The following is a 13,513-nucleotide window of genomic DNA, read 5'->3' as shown; positions in this document are numbered from 1 at the left end:
ATTAGTGTTGCGGTAACAGAAAGGCTGGGGAATAAAATTTTAATATTGCTGCTTTGAGAAAAAAATTCTCTTATGTCCTTTTCATGTAAACTGGTGGTTTGATAGTATTATTTTCAGTTGTGTTTTTCCTCTCATTTGATTGTTTTCAATGGTTGAACAAAGAAATTATATGCTGCTATGCATGAACCAGATGGAGTAGCTGGAGTCAGTGCAATCCGAAAGGCAGAACCATCTCTAAAAGAACAGATCCTTGAGCATGAGAGCATTGGCTTACTGAGGGATGCCACTGCTTGTTATGACAGGGCCATTCAGCTAGAACCAGACCAGGTAAGATGATGCATGAAAGGCAACACAATGTAAAGAACACTATACAAGGAACTCTGGAAAACTTAGTTCACTACTGTCTCTACCAGTGTCCCAGTGTGTTTGGAAACCATTTCATCATCTCTGAGCTTGAGTTTTCAGATTGATAAAAGTAGAGACTTACATTAGATCTCAAAGATCCCTTCCAATACAAATTTCTATGACCTTATATATCCCCAAATAAATGAGATTACTACAGAGTATATTTATATTAAACTGTGTATTAAATTACTCTAAAATTTATATAATTTTAGTTTGCTATTAAAAGTATAATACATGCACCAATTTTTAATAATAATAGTGATTCTCTAGTCTTAGGAACTTCTTCAGATTTCACATGTTCGCTGCCAACATCTGAAACTCTGAAGTGGTCCCTTAGAAACAAGGAACTACAATTATTCATGGGGTATGGGGAGAGGGGTTGAGAATTGTTGATTTATAATTTTGGCTTAAATTCTTTCGAATCTGAGAGTATTTTGTCATATTTGCCATGTTCACTGTCTCAATGTACAGGGTTTTTGTTTTTCACAATCCATTGTTTTCAGCTTTAAAAAATATTGCATAATCCTATTTAACTTTCTTGTTACTAATTCCCAAAATCTACATTAATAATGTTGTGACCTTGAATTTTCATTTTCTGTTATAATATGACAAATAGTCTTTAAATAAAATAGTAAAGAGTGCTTTTTACTTTTATATTTGATCTGAACCAAAAATTAGACCAAATCTGGAAAAAAATAAGAAATTTGAGTTTTTAAGGTTGTCTGCATTTAAAAAAAATTTAGATGTTGTATGACATTGGTAGGAGGCTCTGCCATATACCAAGCAAGTTGACTGCTAAGGATGCATAAGCTCAATGAGGTAAATAGTATTTTTTAAAATAAATATTAAACTGTCTTTTGTTCTCAAGATATATTTGAAGTTACAATTGTTATTTTAAATATTTTAAATTTTTAGATCATTCATTATCACGGTGTAGTGAAGTCCATGTTAGGTCTTGGTCAACTATTTACTGTAATCACTCAGGTGAATGGAGTGCATGCTAACAGGTAATATATTTTTAAAAATTATTTTATTTTGTTGTAGCTTAATGGGGAGTTTTTAAATCAATGAATTGGGTTGACATAATAATTACTAAAGTAATGAAATATTTTTTTTTTCATGCATTGGAGATAAGCACTTTCTCATAAATTGATCTGGCACTTAACAGTTTATCTTCTGTCCAAAGAGTCGTCCTTGAATTAGAGCTGCGTTAAGACAGAAACCTTCCAGAATTTGCTTACTTCTGGTGAGGCTCATCTAGGCACTTCCAAACGGTGCCTGAGCTCTCCTGCGTTATCAGCATCCATTATTGTCTGTGTTGGGGAAGGGCGGGGTGGGTGGCGTGCCTTTGTGACTGAGATGCATGTGGAATACCACTCGACACTGTGTGGGTTGATTTCCCCAAAGGATTGATGAAAAGCAAAGCAACCTTCCTTTCCTAAAGAAACCAAATAATACCAAACAGAAAATAACACTTGTGTGTGGCAAAGTGAAGGTCACACAGTTCTAGTTTGTAGTTTCTAGCTCTTGAAGCTGCCATACTCTGAGACCTGAAAGCCTTGTTTTTTAATGTGTTAACCAAGCCCCAACTGGCTTTTCTGGGCAGTGAGATCTGGTCAAAAGGAATAAGATATTAGTTAACCAAAAAGCACAAAACTGTTTTTACTAAGTATAGTTTCTGTACATTTCAAACTGTAATTTATAAATACCACTATTCTGAAGTGTCTAAGATCAGAGAAGCTTACTGTTAGTCACATGGTATCCAGTAGTAGAATTTATGAAATGACTAGAGGACCAGGGCACGAAATTCATGCACGGGGAGAGGGGACCCCTCAACCCAGCCTGCACTCTCTCCAATCTGGGACTCCTTGGAGGATGTCCGACCGGCAGTCGGACAACTCTCTTACAATCCTGGACCGCTGGCTCCTAATTGCTCACCTGCCTGCCTGCCTGATCGCCCCTAACTGCCCCCTCTCCCCCCGCCGGCCTGATCATCCCTCACTGCCTCTATGTGCCGGCCTGATTGCCCCTAACTGCCCCCCCCCCTACTGGCCTGGTCGCCCCTAACTACCCCCTGCTGCCAACAAGGTCACCCTCAACTACCCCCTCCCTACTGGCCTGGTTGCCCCTAGCTGCTCCCCCACCCCTGCGGGCATGGTCACCCCTAACTGCCTCCCCCGCTGGCTGGTCACCTCTTACTGCCCCCTCCCTGCCAGCCTGGTTACCCCAACTGTCCCCCTCTGCCAGCCTGGTCGCCCCTAACTGCCCCCCCTGCTGGCCTGGTTGCCCTCAACTGCCCCTCCCACCAGCCTGGTCGCCCCTCACAGCCTTTCCACCGTCCTGGTTGCCCCATGCAGCCTGCTTGTTCAGTCTTTTGGTCGTCCCTCACTAAGCCCCCTGCTGGCTTGGTTGCCCCACATAGCCTGTTTGTTCAGTCATTTGGTTATCCCTAAATAATCCCCCTGCCAGTCTGGTCGTAGGCAGCCATCTTGTGAGGGTGTGAGGGTTAATTTGCATATTGCCTCTCTATTATATAGGATGGTGGAAATTTTGCAGAAGCAGGAAAAGGATAGGTTATATATTTTACTAATCGAAGTGTTTCTCTAGATCAACCCTTATGAATAAAAGGGTTGCAGAAATTTATAAATTTATCATGGCTCAAACCACGGTATCAAGTTTCCTTATGAGGCACACTGGACAGTTAGATTCCTCATCTTTTCTTGGGATCTGTAAAATGGCACCTCTCAATATTCAGTGAATCATGCTGTATCACATTGGAACAAATGGTCGTTGAGGATAGGTGTTTTCAGGGGGGTGATACTTGCAATTTAAACAAATATATATCCAACATTATTGTGTTTGACTTTCACAATCATTCTTTTAAATGTACTCATTTATGAGGATAAGTTCTTACAGCCTGATTCTCATTGTCATTTGGTACATTTTTGGTATAATGCTTGATACACACACCCTCCGGACAGTAAATCATACTAATTCTCCTCAGATTTTTATTCTAACATTTTGTTTGTCTGGCATCTAGTGATAAACTTGTAAAGTTATTAAAAATTATAGTTTTGAAAATTACATTTCTATTATATTTCTTTTGGCCTCCTTGTTTTTGATTGTTTATGGTGGTATTCATATTTAGAAATTAGAGAATATTTAATATTTATGCTGTTATTTTTTACTAGAGGGCCCGGTGCATGAAATTAGTGCATGGGGAGGTTCCCTCAGCCCAGACTGCACCCTCGGGAGATGTCTGATTGCTGATAGACCCCCGGGGATCAGGCCTAAACTGGCAGTCCCTCTCATAATCCAGGATGCTGTATGCACCAGTGACCATACTTTTCATACAGGTGAAAGGCATCTTGCTGTTGTATGGGCAGCTACTTTTTTTGCCCTGATTATAAAAAGTAGTACATAACATGATCCTTCCTAGGCAGTAGTACCATTTTCCCCATCTTATGGGTGGAAAAACTGAAATAGAAATTAAGTAATTGGCTTTGTCACACAATTATAAGTGTCAGAATCAGGGCTGACTACAAAATGTGCAAGCCAGAGTCCATTATTGTCACCGCTGCATCATCCTGTTTTTTCAGTATTAGCGTAGCCTGGCTAGGTTTTAATTTTATATCTAGGAGACTGTTCCCAATATATAGGGTAGGGTCCCTAGGCTTGGTCGGTGATCAGGACCGATCTATTTGTTGGGTGATCAGGGGGCCCCCCGATGGCACCTTCCTTGGCTGGTGGCCTGGCACTACCCGCTGGCCGGCCGCACCCCCTGATCACTGCCGCTGGTCGCCTCCCTCTTGGGCTGCAGATGCTCAATGCAGGAGCTGCCCCATGGTGATCAGTGTGCGTCATAGCAACCGGTCATTCCGCTGTTCTGTCAATTTGCATATTAGAGTTTTATTATATAGGATTTTTAGAAAGAAAATGAAATTAATTTATTTGTTACATTTCTTCATGTGTTTTTACTACAGAAAGAACAAAAAGGACTTTTTAAAAAATATATTTTTATTGACTTCAGAGAGGAAGGGAGAGAGTGATAGAAACATCAATGATGATGGCTGTCTCTTGCATGCCCCCTACTATGGATTGAGCCCGAAACCTGGATATGTGCCCTGACTGGGAATTGAACCTCCTAGTTTATAGGTCAAAGCTCAACCACTGAGCCACACAGGTCGGGAGGAAGGAGAAGGGAGAGAGGGCGCAGGGAGAGGGACTTTGATCAGCTGCCTTCCACCTGCACGCCAACTGGGAATCAAACCCTCCACCTTTTGGTGCAGGGGACAACACTCCAACCGAGTTATACCAACCAGGGACCAGGGCACCTTTTTTATAATATGAGGATATGTGTGCCTTTCATTGTTATTAGTTAATTAAATGGAAAATTGTGCCTTGCCCAGGATCTAGCATGTAGGAGGTATTCAAATGGTATGATTAATAAAAAAAAACATGGCAAAAGTCTAGCTTCTTTTATATAGTCATGATCTAAAATATCACTAGTTATCTTAGTGTCACTTAAGTAGAATACTTATAAAAAATGAGTACCTATATTATACTGGTTTTATAAGCTCACATTTTGAAGTTACTGAAATAGTTTAAGAATAGGTATAGCCCGACCGGGTGTCTCAGTGGTTGAGCATCGACCTGTGAACCGGGACATTACCATTTGATTCCTCAGGGCACATGCCTGGGTTGTGGGCTTGATCCCCAGTAGGGGGCGTGCAGGAGGCAGCCAATCAATGATTCTTTTTTTTTTTTTTTTAAATATATTTTATTGATTTTTTTACAGAGAAGAAGGGAGAGAGATAAAGAGTTAGAAACATCGATGAGAAACATCGATCAGCTGCCTCCTGCACGTCCCCTACTGGGGATGTGTCCGCAACCAAGGTACATGCCCTTGACCGGAATTGAACCTGGGACCTTTCAGTCCGCAGGCCGACGCTCTATCCACTGAGCCAAACCGGTTACGGCCAATGATTCTCTCTTATCATTGATGTTTCTATCTCTCTCTCCCTCTGCCTTCCTCTCTGAAGTCAATAAAAATATATTTTAAAAAAGAATAGGTATATATTTTAGTTAGCTACTTTTATATCCTTTGTTATTCCATTGACACATCATTTGTCACTTTCTTATGCCCTAATATGATGTCCTATGTACTCCCCACTTGCTCCTGACCAATTGCACCATCTCCTATAATTTTATCTTAAATTTCACTCATAATCCCAGGTTATTGGAATTGATTACCTCTGAATGCATGGATGTTCATTTGGCTTTTATTCCTCCTTTCCCTTTGTTCAAGTGAAGCACAGAGCTAACCTTACAAATACATTTTGTAATTATCCAGGTACTAATTCTGTTCTATTATATGGCTTGACTCAATTCATCACAAAATGGCATTTTTAAAAATATGGCTTTATTAATTTGAGAGAGAGAGGGAGAGAGAGAAACAGTGATTGGTTGCCTCCTGTATGCACCACAACTGGGAACTGAACCCACAACCGGGCATGTGCCTTGACCGGGAATCGCACCAGTGATATTTCAGTGCATGGGATGATGCTTAGCCAGCTGAGCCACATTGGCCAGGACAGAGAATGGCATTTTTAAATGGCCCTATCAAAAGTAATTATTGAAGAAATGTTTTCAGAAAATGGGAAGATTAAAATTTGGGAGATACTTTTTGATAGACAATTATTTTGTATCTAAATACAAAATACAATACAGTGCAAATACAATAAATAGAACAATAAATAAATGCAGTATATAGAGTATCTAAACTAATAAAAATAATCTTTAAATGCCACTTTACATTGAAATAAATTAAAGCTTAATATCGTTTCTTTTAATAGGTCTGAATGGACAGACGAATTAAACACATACAGAGTGGAAGCAGCTTGGAAGTTATCACAGTGGGATTTGGTGGAAAATTATTTGGCAGCAGGTAAAATTACTTCTTAAAATATAAGTTGTTTTAAGATGCCATAAATAGACTAAGTGTCTAAGAAATAGTCATAATTAATCTCTCAACTTGTTTTGTGATTGCTTTGTTTAGTTGTCAAAATGAAATCATCGGTTCAGTATTTCTTCTGACAATTTTACCAAATGAAATAAAACTTGTTCATAGACCCAGCTCTCATTACTTAACTCTTTATGTGTTTTTCAGATGGGAAATCTACCACATGGAGTGTCAGACTGGGGCAGCTATTATTATCAGTCAAAAAAAGAGATACCACAGCTTTTTATGATACATTGAAACTAGTGAGAGCCGAACAAATTGTACCTCTTTCAGCTGCAAGCTTTGAAAGAGGCTCTTACCAACGAGGATATGAGTATATTGTCAGGTATTTCAAAGTTCCCATATTTATATTTCTGGTCTATAAGTATCATCTGATAGGCTTAGAATGCTTTGATTAGTAAATAACTGATATTATGTTTATTATCATGCATAGCTAAACAAAATAGCTTTTTCATTCTTTAACTCACAATCACTCTATCTTTTTCCCTTTTTATTCATTTACTAGAGGCCCGGTGCACAAAAATTTGTGCACTCGAGGGGTTCCCACAGCCTGGCCTGTGCCCTCTGACAGTCTGGGACCCCTCAGGGGATGTCCACCTGCTGGCTTAGGCCCACTCCCCAGGGGATCAGGCCTAAGCTGGCAGTCAGACATCCATCTGGCAGCCCGGGAGCCCTCAGGGGATGTTCACTTGCCAGCGGGGAGCAGGCTTAGCTGCAGTCGGACATCCTTAGCGCTGCTGAGGAGGCGGGAGAGGCTCCCGCTGCCACTGCTGTGCTGGCAGCCGTCAGCCTGGCTTGTGGCAGAGCAGAGCTCCCCCTGTGGGAGCACACTGACCAGCAGGGGGCAGCTCCTGCATTGAGCGTCTGCCCCCTGGTGGTGAGTGTGTGTCACAGTGACCAGTCATTTCCAGTCATTCGGCTGTTAGGGTCAATTTGCATATTACCCTTTCATTATATAGGATAGAGGCCTGGTGCATGGGTGGGGGCTGGCTGGTTTGCCATGAAGTGTGTCCCGGGTCAGGGTGGGGGTCCCTCTGGGGTTCCTGGCCAGCCTAGGTGAGGGGCTGAGGGCCCTTTTCAGACTGGCCAGACCCCCTTCAGGGTGAGGGGGTCCCTCTGAGGTGCCTGGCCAGCCTGGGTGAGGGTCTGAGGGTCGTTTTCAGGCTGGCCACACCCCTTTCAGGGTGGGGGTCCCCACTGCGGTGCCTGGCCAGCCTGGATGAGGGCCTAATGCTTTTTGCAGGCTGGCCAAACCCCCCCATTGGGGACCTTCACCCCATGGGGGTGTGGCCAGCCTGGGTGAAGGCCGTTTTCAGGCTGCTGAGGGCTGTTTTCAGGCCGCTCATAGCCCCTTCAGTGTGGTGGGGTCCCGCTGGGGTGCCTGCCTAGCCTGGGTGAGGGGCTGATGGCCGTTTTCAGGCTGGCCACGCCCCCCCCCCTCCCCCCCCTGGCCCAGCCAGGGCAGGTGGGAAGCTTGGCTTCCTCCATTGCTGAGGGCAACCCAAGCCTCCTGCTTGCTCCAGCTCCGTGGCCACGGCTGGCTGGAAGCAAGTATCTGGGATTTATTTATCTTTTATAATTGAAACTTTGTAGCCTTGAGCATAGCCCAAGGCAGGTCAGGGCATGGGGGAAGCTTGGCTTCCTCTATCGCCGAGGGCAACCCAAGCCTCCTGCTTCCTCCAGCTCTGTGATCACCACCATCTTAGTTGGGTTAATTTGCATGCTTGCTTCTGATTGGCTGGTTTCAGTGTAGCAGAAGGATGGATAATTTGGATGTTTCTCTTTTATTATATAGGATTATTATTATTTTTTTTTCCTAATCTTCACCCAAAGACATGGTCATTGACTTTTTTAGAGAGGGTTAGAGAGGGAGGGACAGAGGCATGGAGGAAGGGAGAGAAAAAAAAACATCAATCAGTTGCTTCCTACACTTTCCCTGCCAAGGGTTTGAACCCAAAACCTAAGCATGTGTCCTGGCCAGGAATCAAACCTCTGACCTTTTGGTTTATGGGATGGTGCTCCAACCAACTGAGCAATACCAGCCAGAGCCATCTTGTAGTTTTTCAAAAACATTTTAACATACATTCTATTAATTGGGAAGGCAATTTTGAGACTTCTAAAAAAATAACTAGAAAAATTTTATATTTGTCCTGATGTAATTCATAGTTTATTTTTTATACAACTAACCTAAGTAATCTAGACATCCGTATTTGATACATTGGTCTTCACTACTTATTGGTCCCCTTCCCTTCTTCTCATTTAGAAAGGCATTTGACATTTCACCCCCCAAAAATGTAGGCATTACTTTACTAGAAAGGAATGTTAACTTATAGAGGTAAGAAAGAAATGATGGAAAACATTTTAGGCCTGTTAGTTCATCTGAAGAAAATAATTAAACATGATTTAATTGAACTATAATAAAAAAGATAAGTAAGCAATTTTTCTTTTTTTTTTTCAGTTAGAATAATCTATATTTTTTATAAGCCCCTTTGGTAACAGCTTAATGAAAGCAGAGATTGGACCACCAAAATTATTTCTGTTCTGTAGTTGTATCTTGAATACTGACTGAATCATAGGCTATTGTGAAAGTATGAGTGCTTCCATTACACTTAGGAAAAAATCAACTGTATAATTTCTCATTTTTTGCTGGCATTTACTATGCCAAGTCCTCTTATGGGCAAATATTTATGTTTACATATAATGGATTCATATTTTCTTTTATCTTCATAAAGGTGATAAAGTTTTATTTTCATACATTTGAATTTAGTTTTATATATCATTCTCTAATTTAATTAATAAGAATTTGGGTATCATAGTAAGCACTAAATTTTTTAAAGTATGTTTAAAAATATATCTTTATTGCCCTAACCAGTTTGGCTCAGTGGATAGAGCGTTGGCCCTCAGACTGAAGGATCCTGTGTTTGATTCCGGTCAAGGGCATATACCTTGGTTATGGGCTCGATTCCCAATAGGGGGCATGCAGGAGACAGCTGATCAATGTTTCTTTCACATTAATGTTTCTAACTTTCTATCCCTCTCCCTTCCTCTCTGTAAACATCAATAAAACATAAAACACATAGAGGTAAGAAAGAACAATAAAGATATATATACATTTATTGATTTCAGAGAGGAAGGGAGAGGAAGAGAGAGAGAGAAATATCAGTGATGAGAGAATCATTGATTGGCTGGTTCCTGAATGCCCCACACTGGGGATCGAGCTGGGCTAAATATTTAAATCAACATCATACTATACCCAATATGAAAAGATGTTACTGTTTATATTTACTAAGAATATGTATTGGTTAAAGTTCTTCCAAAGAAAACTGCACATTTTAGATTTTCATGGCTAATTTAATATACATGTATTATATATGAGATTAATAAGAATGAAGATTATATTATTTTAACATTGCCTCTATTTGTCTCTAGATTACACATGTTGTGTGAGTTGGAGCATAGCATCAAACCACTTTTCCATGAGTCTCTAGGTGATAATTCTCAAGAAGATTCTCTAAACTGGGTAGCTCGACTAGAAATGACCCAGAATTCCTATAGAGCCAAGGAACCCATTCTGGCTCTTCGGAGAGCTTTATTAAGCCTCAACAAAAGGTTTTTCCACACTTTGTTTTAAAATGTCAATTATTGTGAATTTAGTATTGTATTTGCATATTACTTGGGGGTATATAGCTTTCCTAATTTTCTCTCTGAATCTCTATTTTTTTTGGTTTTAATTGTCAGTGCTACTCTACATAGTTGAAACTTAAGAATTACATGTACATGCAATATATCTTTTTTTTAATGTTAAAAAAAACTTACCAGGGGGAGGTACAGATATGGGTCATTAATAGGTCTTCATAGACTTATTGATAAAAATGGAGTACTTTAAGAAAATTAAAAGTATTATTTTTTAGCAAATCTTTGATTTCTTTGAAATAGTGTATTAAGAATGTTCCATGTTAGAAAGAGGTATTTTAATTGTCATTGAATACACTTAAAAATGCTCTTTTCCTCCTGTTCTGTCACATTTCTTTAGACAAGATTACAATGAAATGGTTGGAGAATGCTGGCTACAGAGTGCCAGAGTAGCTAGAAAGGCTGGTCACCACCAGACAGCCTACAATGCTCTGCTCAATGCTGGAGAATCACGACTTGCTGAACTGTATGTGGAAAGAGCAAAGTGGCTGTGGTCCAAGGTAACACCAAGGGAATATCATCATATATATATGTATTTTGCAGATTATGTACTTTTTCTAAAGGCCTGAGTGACAGACAGTGTGTAATCTCAATTGAGAACCCTCTTTTTCTGTCACCTTTTTTCATCATTACCTACCATGATTGGGAAGGAACTATTCTTTCTATCCTGAAGACCCCAAATAGTTTTCCATTTCAAGACTTAAGTGTAGTTCTTTCAGTTTTCACATGTTTTTCATTATTTTCTTGAGGGACGTGACCAATTTTACTTTGTTTTAACCTCCTATATGTATAAAGAGTGTAAGTAGTAAGATATCAAAAAATATTTGTTAAATGAACACAGCATTGTCCTTATTCACATCCTTGGCAGATAATTAGTTTTGTGTGGACTTGTCAGTACTTACCGTCAAGATTCACTTCCAATTAATCTAGCTTGTTAGGAAGGGCTTAGCTTCAGCACAAAGTCTCCAATAGTCAGATTAAAGCTACAGTAATGTGAAAAAGGCTTTTTAAATATCTTAACTTGCAAAGCTTATGCCCAATATTTAAAAGGTTGTTATTTATAGATCTCCTCATGTTTGCCACCAGTTTAGTATTAGCAGTAGGTATAGCACGTTCTGAAGTTGACATTTACCAATTATAGTTGGTACCACCTGTGGCTGGACCAACTTCATGGTGGCTGAGAAACGACAGGAGGGAAGATGTTTCCTGGACGGACGGGAAGTGAAAGTAATAATTCAGGCTGCATTGGTTAGTGCCTGATCATTTTCTGAGCTAGTATAATTCTATAAGTTGTAATACCTTAAACACGATATGTTAAAAATGCAGTTCATCATCTAATAATTCAGTGCCATTTCTTCTCCCATTTTCCCTATTTTTCTAGGTAGGACTCTTACATTCTCTCATCCAAGATATCAGGGCATCATCTTGACCCTCCTACCCTCCCTCACTTTTCACATCCAGTTGGACACTAAATCTACCTTAGAAATGTCTTTTAAATTATCTCCCTCTTATTTGTCTCTGCTGCTTTTATTCATTCCATTTGTAACCTATAACAATGTTAATAGCCTTTTTGGCAGTCTCACCTTTTCTCTAATATACATTACTGCAATCTGATGTTTCTAAAATTCATGTTGAATCATGTTGCTCCACTGATTAAAATCCTTCAAAGTATTCTGTATGCCTTTAGCATTAAGTCTGAATTCTAGAAAGTACAAAAGGCCCTTTGTGATTGAGTTCCAGTCTGCCTCTTCAGTTTCAGTAACAAACCCTTTAGGCTTCAGCTAAAACCAGACTACGCACTTTTCTACCAATTAAAATTATTTTTCCTTCTACCAAGAATGGTTTTTACTGAATTCTCTGCAGGGAAAATTCATACTCATTATTTAAGACCTAATTCAGATCTTCCTTATTTGGTAACCTTTCCTGACTGATGCTCTTTTCCATTTTCCTGTATTTTCAGGTATATTTAGAGGACTCCCTTTACTTTACCCCATTATGTCTATGTATATTCCTCTGTTAATAGTACTTAACACATTGGGTTGTTATTTTGGGTACATAGTCTATTTCTTCACTTGACTGTGAACTTTTTTAAGCCAGAGATTTGGGTTTATTCATTGTTTATCCCCAGTCATATAGACTTATTTTCAGTTCCCAGCACTTTGATCGACTAAAATGAATGAGTATATGATTATGAATTTTACACGAAATGAAGCAATGTTACCTTTTTAGGATTTTACTTTTATAGGATGGAAATAAGAGCTGAACATGAAACTCAGATGGACCTACACATAAAATATCTAATGAACTTTAAATCCTAACAATTGTATTTGTTTTTCAAAAAATGGAAATACGTTCTTAAATTAAAAGATTTGTTGTTGCCTTTTTTCTTTTAGGGTGATGTTCACCAGGCACTAATTGTTCTTCAGAAGGGTGTTGAATTATGTTTCCCTGAAAATAAAACTCCAACTGAGAGTAAGGACATGTTAATCCATGGTCGAGCTATGCTGCTAGTAGGTCGATTTATGGAAGAAACAGCTAACTTTGAAAGCAATGCAGTTATGAAAAAATATAAGGCAGGTATAGTTATAATACAATTTAAATAAGAAACTCATTCTTTTGTTTTGTTTTTGAAAATGGATCAAATTATTTTAAAGTCCAGATGGAAGAATACATGTATAAAAATAGCCAAGAGCCCTGGCCAGTGTGGCTCAGTTGGTTTATCATTGTCCCATGAAACAAAAGGTCACCAGTTCTCTTATAGATAAAGGCACATGCCAGAGTTGCCAGCTAGATCCCCAGTAGGAGGTGTGCAGAAGGCATTCAATCAGTGTTTCTCACATTGATTTTTTTCTCTCTTTCCCTGTCCCTTTCTCTCTCTCTAAAGGCAATAAAAAATATAATTTTAAAAAATAGCCAGGAAACCTGTTTGACTTTTAGTGCATATATAGCATAAGTATATAGCTGGAGGAACTATTACAAAGTAAATACACTCATGAAACCATCACCCAGATTAAGAAGTAGAATATTATTAGCACTTCACAATCCACTCTTTCACCCTCGTTCCCCAAAGTTAGCTACCCTAGCCTGAATATTTTTGAACAAACACAATATATACCTTCCTTACGAGTAGTTATTAAGATTTACTAGGTACGTAGATGGTGTTATAAGACAGATACTTCTCAGTAACCCATAGGTCAGAGAACAAATTGCAGTGAGAATTGAAAAATACTTTGAACTGAATGATAATAAAAATATGACATGTGATGCAGCTAAAGCCATTCTTTTTTATTAAAATACATATTTTATTGATTTCAGAGAGGAAGGGAGATGAGGGAGAGAAAGAGATAGAAACATCAATGTTGAGAGAGAATTATTGATCGGCTGCCTCCTGCA

The 13,513-nt window shown here is 39.3% G+C and overlaps 1 protein-coding gene across 5 annotated transcripts in view; it reads left to right on the top strand.

Annotated features, from left to right (window-relative positions):
* Window positions 1-13,513, top strand: part of ATR (ATR serine/threonine kinase) — a 191,703-nt gene that overhangs the window by 138,369 nt on the left and 39,821 nt on the right. For all 5 annotated transcript variants that reach the window (XM_036352984.1, XM_036352983.1, XM_036352982.1 and 2 more), the window contains 7 exons: window positions 163-327; window positions 1,321-1,412; window positions 6,261-6,352; window positions 6,575-6,752; window positions 9,857-10,036; window positions 10,461-10,620; window positions 12,514-12,693. In XM_036352984.1, the coding sequence (XP_036208877.1) occupies window positions 163-327; window positions 1,321-1,412; window positions 6,261-6,352; window positions 6,575-6,752; window positions 9,857-10,036; window positions 10,461-10,620; window positions 12,514-12,693 (1,047 nt within the window). The remainder of the gene's footprint in view (window positions 1-162; window positions 328-1,320; window positions 1,413-6,260; window positions 6,353-6,574; window positions 6,753-9,856; window positions 10,037-10,460; window positions 10,621-12,513; window positions 12,694-13,513) is intronic.

This window comes from Myotis myotis, unplaced genomic scaffold, assembly GCF_014108235.1.
Source record: "Myotis myotis isolate mMyoMyo1 unplaced genomic scaffold, mMyoMyo1.p scaffold_m19_p_2, whole genome shotgun sequence".
NCBI lineage: Eukaryota > Metazoa > Chordata > Mammalia > Chiroptera > Vespertilionidae > Myotis > Myotis myotis.
This window is presented reverse-complemented; position numbering and strand designations above follow the sequence as displayed.